General features: G+C 32.8%; 1 protein-coding gene across 1 annotated transcript; it reads left to right on the top strand.

Moving 5' to 3' along the window:
- The first annotated feature begins 237 nt into the window (after positions 1–237).
- LOC131942369 (MORN repeat-containing protein 3) lies at positions 238–4,397 on the top strand. Its single transcript, XM_059302205.1, has 5 exons — positions 238–699; positions 2,195–2,349; positions 2,441–2,600; positions 3,311–3,495; positions 4,194–4,397. Exons 1-5 carry the CDS (start codon positions 555–557, stop codon positions 4,260–4,262), a joined length of 714 nt encoding a protein of 237 aa, XP_059158188.1. The 5' UTR covers positions 238–554; the 3' UTR covers positions 4,263–4,397.
- Positions 4,398–8,823: the final 4,426 nt, after the last annotated feature.

Consider the following 8,823-nt stretch of genomic DNA (forward strand, 5'->3'; position numbering starts at 1 on the left):
CTACTTAGTGAATTTATCTCAAACATATTTAAGTTTTATCGATTAAATAAAGTTATTAATGTTGCTGTATAGTCTGCTGTCACACATATTTTACAATACAATAATATTTCAACGAAGACTTCAAGATTTGGATCTAGACTTATGAAGATAATTGGATAATAATGTTATCGCATAAATGAAAAAAAAAAGACGATTGCAAAGAGCTTCTAGTAACTGGGAGTAGTTTCCCCTAGCAAGTAACAGCTCCATAGTAACAACAGGAAGTAAACAGTTTTCAAAGTACCATTCAACCAAGCCTTATCAAACACAGTTTTGGCCTATAACATCACGTTTGTTTAATATGAAGTATTAATATATTGCCTAGACATTCAAGGCGAAATGTTAAAATATATTCTGCGCTTTAGTCCGGTGCTCTTCATAAATCTTTTTTAGAAAGTGTCAAAAACTGTGCAGAAACACTTTTATACAATTTCTTATTTCCATCATTCGAATGAGAAAACAACAAAAAATATTAAAATAAACATCGAAAAAGCTTTTGGGCAGTAACATTGACAATGCCATTTCTACATGAACCAAAATCGAGGGAGCCACTTTGGAAAGAATGGGACTACAAGGCACAGAAAAAAGGATTTAGGAGCACAGTTTACTCTGTAAATGGCGATGAATATAATGGAGAGTGGCTAGATAACAAAAAACATGGTTTGTAGCTTCTGATTTTATTATTCAAGGAAAGAATTAATATTACTGATACACTAAAAAAATATATTTTATAAATAGCAACCAATTGTAAAATATAAAAGGGCCCTCTGCACCAAATATGGCTCATTAACTGACTTCAGGCTGCGCTGTTCTATATCATTTTTTTGTTTCCATAATCTTTATCCACTCAATAATAATTTTAGCAAATTTTAACTCCCTCTGCTCTACCCTCACATTCAAAAGAGGCTTGACTCCTTTCTCCTAAATAATTGAACACATTTCCCAAGTTATATAATTGAAGTCAGAACTCCCTCTACATATACAATGATCACAATTATATCACACTCTTTTTATAGGCTCAAGACATATTGTTTGGACATTTAGTCACTGGTTGTATCCTAACCATACATGCATTTTTGCAGAGCCACATAAACCTTAATTTTACCCTAATGCTTGGTTTTAAAATATCATTTGCTCTTTCAGTTTATATTGTGTCGGTAAACGTACAGCAAACTGAGGTTTTTCCTATGATCTCTAAGATGTATCAAGATTTGTAAAGCTTTTTTAGAGTTAGAATTATGAATTCAAACTTAACCTTTGAAGCCTTAACTCCTGAACCTACATTCCCCATGCCCCTGAGCTCCTTAGTTAAACGTACCCACAACAGACTCTTAAATAAAATATAAAGACTATGAGTGTAACAACAGGATTAATTTTATTATTTCAATTTGTACATGAACTGTCGCCATTACTTTGACTTAGTATGCCAGTTGTCTGTGTAGGTAGACCCTTCTTTCAGACCGACGTAGGTGAAGACATAGGTAGAATGCTGATTGTTGGAATTTTAAAATCGTTCTTCCATCTTAAATTGTAAATTATAAACACAATAAACAATTTACAAGGCACAGCCTTGATAGTAACTTACTACAATTTAAACATTACTAGTTACATACTTTTTTAATCACACATTTTTGTTTTGGCTATCGATCTGGGGTAAGGTGTCGAATAGTGATTTATCGGTGTGTCTTGGCACTGAGATTTAAGACTTGGACAGATATAGTGTTACCACGAGTTCAAAGGTTTAGAGTTTGCAGTATTGATGGAAACTATTTCAGCATGTAATAACATTTTTATAAATTTTGAGTGGATTTATGTTCTTCATGGCTGTGGGGTCTTGGTGGATCAGTTCTATTGTTTTGGGTGGATCAGCACTAAGTATTTTAGTTGGATCCACACTGTTAGTGTTGGGTGCATTGTTATCACTGGTACTGGATATAATGAACTAGTGGTAGATGAACCAGTATTATAAAATGGGGAATATTTACCAGCAGGTCATTTTCAATGCAAATTTTTGCTATTCTGTAGTTTGTTTATTATTCAAAAACATGTCACAATGTATATCTGCTGTATTAAACATTCACCTTATACTATACAACACCCAATTATTTTTAAAAATTACAGCTTATACACAAAGGATTTTTAATTATTTGAACAGGTAAAGGAACTTTCAAATGGAAAGAAACAAACAAAGTGTATGATGGTGATTGGAAGAAAGGGAAAAGAAGTGGATTCGGTACTCTCACTCATTCAGATGGAAAAGGTGGATTCACAAAAGAGTATTCAGGGGGCTGGAAAAATGACCTAAAACATGTGAGTATTGTGTATTTCCCCAAACAGAGGAATCAAATCGTGTGTTAGATGATTTATTCAAACTAAAATCTGTATATTTATTTTGACTTAGGGCTATGGAACGGAGTTCTATTCTGATGAAACATTTTATGAAGGAGAATGGTATGCAGGGAAAAGATCTGGATGGGGGAGAATGTACTTTGAAGATGGAACAATTTATGAGGGAGAATGGTATGATGATCAGCGAAGTGGACAGGGCATGTTAAGACTAAGTAAGTTGCAACATAGTTCAAGGGAAACTTAGAGGAAATCATTCTGATAAATATTCAATATTAATATTATATAAATTTTCAGAAAAATTATAAACATGTATTTTTATTTCTAATGGTTTCAGAAAGCTTAACTATAGGTTGAATTGAGTTTTAACCTCTGTGCCATAGCTTCTGTTTGTTACAGTTTTAGATAAACTTCTGTAGTTTTAGACTCAGTAGGAATATTTAAAAAAAAATAATTACATTTTTTATATCTTCAAAACTCAGGTAATTAATTTATTTTCTTTGGGAAATGAAAAAGTGCTGGGAAGTTCAGTTATATATCAAAGAATTATTGTTATATTAAAGGCCATATTGTCGTGCAATATTACATTGTAATTATTTTGTTACCAGTTGTTTAATCCCCTCCAATGTTACAATTTAGAACAAATAAGAAAGGGCAAAAAATGTTGATGAAATAGATACCAAATTGATGTCATTATCTGCCCTGAATAGCATAGTATATATTCTTGCATTCCATATCTTAAATTATGTGTAGCTAAAATGGTATCGCAATTAAATAAACTGTTGTTATAGACTCAACCAATACAATATGAATGATATAGAACTATAACAAAGTATGTTATAACTTTATGTTCCCAGAAACACCAAGCAATTAACTGTAAAATAAAAATAACCTAAAAACTATTGTGATCTGTTTCCTACCTTAGCCAATGAGAACAGGTATGAAGGCTCATGGAAAGAAGACAAGAAAAACGGAGCTGGGAAATTTTATTATTTGGACTCAGGGCAGGTATTTGAAGGGGTGTGGAAGGATGACGTCCCCAAGTGCGGAACCATGCGGGACTTTGGGAGAGACAACGCACCCGAACCAACACAGTACCCTATACCAGAGGTCAGCTCTTTTCTGATGTGATTCTGATGTGAAGTTATTTGGTCTAGGCTAGCCAAACAATAGTTATTTCCAGCTCTTTTATTATATGATTTTGATGTAGAGTTCTTGAGTCTGATCCGAGCTAGTCATTAAGTTATGACTTCTGCTTTCTCTGTTAAGAAACTTAAATAATCAACGATGTACTACTTCAGATCTAATGTTCGGCTTAAAATAGCCAAGCAATGAAACCATAATAAGAAAAAAAAATTCCCATTTAATAATAAAAAAATATGTGTTCACTTTTTGGCAAAATGGTAGATTAATTTTTTACTAATTTTATTTCAATAGAATATTTCAATAAATATTTTAAATAAAATATAATAAACCATAAGTGTGTTTAAAAATTAAAGTAGTTGTGAATTAGATGTTATTTATTTGTAAATTAATTCTTGCTAAGAGTAATTACATTTTGCACAATTTAAGCTAAGGAAGATGTAGAAATGTACCACAAAAATAAAACAATATGTGTTGTGTGTCCTATGCTTGAATGTTGTTATATTCCCAGATAAAGTTAGCCAACCCTGAACATTTTCTACAACATTAACTGCGCATGTTTAATGTATTGACCTTATATTCCCAGATAAAGTTAGCTCACCCTAAGACTTCTCCACAACATTAACTGTTTCATCATAGTTAATGTATTGACCTTATATTCCCAGATAAAGTTAGCTGACCCTGAAAGTGTAATAGCTGATGCAGAGGATCAGTTCTTGAACGACAATGAGTGACAGCTGTAAAGACATGTACTTGATTGAATACCTTGTAAATAACTGTGCAATGCCTGTAAGAATCAATAAAAAAAATATATACCCTCAAATTGTAGATGTCCCATCTTTATTTAAATATAAAAATGATTACGAAAATTGCAGTGTTTTTTTTTACTTTAAACAGACAAGTTTTATTAATTTGTGTTGTGAATTTTTAGTGAGGTGTTTTAAAAAAAATATTAAAGAGAGACAACTTTGATTTATTACGCCATGCATAAAACATTTTAGCCTCCCCTTCTGTCAGTTTAAAAAAAATCTTTTGTGTAGAATCAACTTACACAAAACAAGTCTTTCACTTTTTTTCTTTTTTTTTTACATTTTTAACCAAATTATCAAACTTAAGCAGATTTAAATGCTCATTACTTTAAAGATGTATTTATTTAGTAAACAAAATAAACTGTCGGCTAGCATAGGTCTGCTTGGTTCAAATAATCCAACAAATTTTTTTTAAATTTTGGTTAAACCTTGTAATTAAAGTAATGTATAAAACATATGATTTAATTTTTTTTTTTTTTGTATTTGAAGAAAAAAAATATTTTTAAAAATTTGGTGAAATATTTTGTATAGAAAATGACTAGCTTATATCTTAGATTATGCCTTTAAAAAAAAGTTGTAATTCATCATCTAGAAAGAAAGTAGCCTAGCATTTTTGTGTTTAATAAAAAAATAAATATTTGAGTTGATCTCCCTAAAGGATGGTAGACCACTTACTTTGCTACTGTTCGAGCATGTCAAAATTTTGAATAAGGTTGCCAGAAAAAACGAGTTTGTCACTGGCCTGAACAGAAATAAAAAAAAGTTTTAAAATGAAAAATAGAAACAGTGATCGCATGGATGTATAAATAACACAGTTTGACACCAGATTTCAATCTTCATAGGGATAAATATACCGAACTAAAATAACTTAGATGCATATCTGTAACTTCTTTTGTGTTTTATATATATATATATATATATATATATATATATATATATATATATATATATATATATATATATATATATATGCGTGTATATATATATATATATATATATATGCGTGTATATATATATATATATATATATATATATATATATATATATATATATATATATATATATATATATATATGTATATATAATTTATGTAAATTAAACATCTTTAAGTAAATACTCCAAATAGTACTTAGAAAGATCAAACTAAAACGTTAGTCATTATCCTGCTCCCATTAGAGTCTAATATCCATAAACTGTTAAACTACTTTGATTCCCACTACATTGGCTGTTGGTTGGTTTGAGGCGAGCAACTGAGTTGAACTGTGTTCACCAGGTGTGCCTGACCACACGTGTGTACTCACCAGATAACTTACTTGGAGGGGGGGGGTGAGCTATCTGAGCGCTGGGCCGTAAAGGAAGGGGAAGACACCGTTGCCAGAAGGGAGGTAAGCAGGGTTAGTCTTTAAAGTGTGTTTAATCGTTTTGTAAGTTGATGTGGTTTAGTGACCAAAGAGTTCACACGAGACAGAAAAGTAAAATACTGGGTTAAAAAAATATTGCTCACCTCGCGAATTCCACACGGAAATGTTTGCTCGTTTGAGGGAAAAAAAAGTTCAGTAAAAAGTTTTGCACTATTAAAATATACCAGTAACACGGTAATACATCTTGAGTTTTCTTTTTCAATTTTGTTTACGCTTGCTGTGTAAATAAACCACATTTAAACACGTTTAATTGTGCTCATGATTTAATGAGTTTTAGTTGTAGTTTAAGAACCTAGTTAATGACTCAAGCAGCAATTAAAGAAATAATAAGAATCCCAGCAACAAATTCAAATCTAAGATAAACTGTTTATGTTTCTTTCTTCACAGTTTAGTCCGTTAGAATATATGTTTGGATATATATATATATATATATATATATATATATATATATATATATATATATATATATATATATATATATATATATATATATATATATATATGTTTGGATATATATATATATATATATATATATATATATATATATATATATATATATATATATATATATATATATATATACATATATATATATATATATATATATATATACATATACATATACATATACATATATATATATATATATATATATATATATATATATATATATATATATATATATATATATATATATATATATATCAATTTGGTAAAACTGAGTTAAAACTTTGAAACAAAAACCCACCCATCCAAAGACAGACGTTGCGATCCAAATGAAAATTGAGTTTCAATTTTTCAGGTATAAATAACAATTTAAGAGTTGGAATTTTTCAGGTATAAATAACAATTTAAGAGTTTGAACTTTTCGAGCACAACTTCCAACATGATAGTTGCAAGTTTGAAATTGGACTTAACAGAAGCAGCAGACGGGCAGGTGTGTTTGGGTAGCTCGCGACTGGGACGTCTGAAAAGTAAAATTCCCATTGAAAAGTTTGACGTCTGCTCTGGCAGCACATTTTATTGCCCGGCCCCGCAGGTAGTTGGAAAGGTGAGTAGTGTTCTACGTCAAGGGAGACGACAGGGTTGTACATAAAAACCTTTTTAAAAAGATGGGGTATTGGAACTGACTACGTAAGTTGTTGGAGGCTGTGGATAGCAGATTTGGGTAGAGTTTTTTTTTTTTTTTTTTTTGGTGGGGTTATTTTTAGAGAATTGTTTTATACTGTGTGACCTTGTGTTATCAGTTTTGAAAATCTAAATGATGAACTGAATGTTGGATGAATGTTGTGTTTTGTGTGTTAAAATGTGACGTGACTTGTGGATTTAGACGAATCAAGGGGCAAAACTCAAAAATGAAACAACTGCAAATATGGAAACAAATTCAGAAATAAAACAGGCTAAAATCTTAGTCGACGTCCTATATTGGCCTATAACAGATCGACACGTACACATCATTGTGTTGGAGGAAATTATGTCCAAATTTACAATTAAGAACGAAGAAGAAAACTCACACACTTATACGAACTCACACACACATACGAACTTACGCACACATACACACACATACGAACTCATGCACACATAAGGGGTCGGCGTGGTCGAGTCGGTAAAGCTCATGGTTGCTAAACCGAAAAGTCTCGAGTTCGAACCCTCGGGCAGATGAGGCTCGTTAGCTGGGGACAGCCACTCTTCTAGAAGAGACAACTCCAAAATTAAACAACTGCTGCCTTGTAGTTTGTTCTTGGTTGGACAAAGGCTATGGAAGCAAATCCAAAAAGAAAAGCAGGCTGAAATCGGAGTCAATGGCCTCAATGGCGCATAACCAGTTGACACGTAACGCTTAATTTTGTTGGAGGCGTGGTCGAGTCGGCAAAAAAGCTCATGGTTGATAAATTCGAACAAAGTCTCGAGTTCAAACCCACTGGCAAATAAATCTCGATCCCCTTCAACACTAATAATTAAGAACGAAGAAGAAGAAGAAGATGCACACATACATGCGAAGTACACACTCACACATATATATAGATTTCGTTTTGGTCAGTTAACTGGGAAGTTGAAGGTGATATCATTAGAACAACAGACGACCAACTCTCCTAATTAATTAACAGCTTTCATTAACGCACGTGCGGGTTGACGGGTTCGTGCGTACACCGACCTACATCTGAAAGGGACCAAAGATCCTCACACGTTGGGTAGCGCTTCCCCCCCCCCCCCCCCCACCAGAAGAAAACACGTGTGTGAGGGGGTCGTCAGTGTGCGGGGGTCGTCGGCGTGTGGGCCACAGAACGTGGGCTTCGAACAACAGCGCCACCTGTGGAAGGTGTAACGGGGGGGGGGGTGTACACGGCCTCCAAATCAATCCATCATTACCAGCCTGTACCTAAACGATACCCAGCGATTTCACGTCACCGACTAGCCCGCACAAGAAATAAAACAGGGGCTTTATTTAATCACTCATGCCGTAGGATGTTTCAAATCAACCCGGACAAATTCGGGAAAAGGTTAGACCTCTAAAGCATGAGGAGGTACTTTCTTGAAGACATTTTTTCCCTCCCCAGTTTCCTGTTCGTTTTTAACGACTAGCAGTTGAAGAACAGAAGAGCAAGATAAAAATATTTGTAGTTGTAGAACAGCAGAGCAGTATAAAAAATGTGTAGTTGTAGAACAGCAGAGCACTATAAAAAATGTGTAGTTGTAGAACAGAAGAGCAGTATAAAAAGAGTAGTTGTAGAAGAACAGAGCAGTATAAAAATATTTGTAGTTGTAGAAGAACAGAACAGTATAAATATTTGTAGTTGTAGAAGAACAGAGCAGTATAAAAATTTGTAGTTTTAGAACAGAAGAGCAATAGAAAAAAAATGTGTAGTTGCACAACAGCAGAGCAGTATAAAAACTGCGAGTATCGTCAACATTTGCACAACAGCAGAGCAGTATAAAAACTGCGAGTATCGTCAAGCAGTTGCATAACAGCAGAGCAGTATAAAAAAATGTGAGCACCGAGAAGCAGTTGCACAACAGCAGAGCAGTATAAAACATTGCATAACGATAAGCTAGTTGTAATC

The sequence above is a fragment of the Physella acuta genome, unplaced genomic scaffold (assembly GCF_028476545.2).
Source record: "Physella acuta isolate Inbredline_101_S28 unplaced genomic scaffold, ASM2847654v3 ptg000403l, whole genome shotgun sequence".
NCBI classification, from domain to species: Eukaryota; Metazoa; Mollusca; class Gastropoda; family Physidae; genus Physella; species Physella acuta.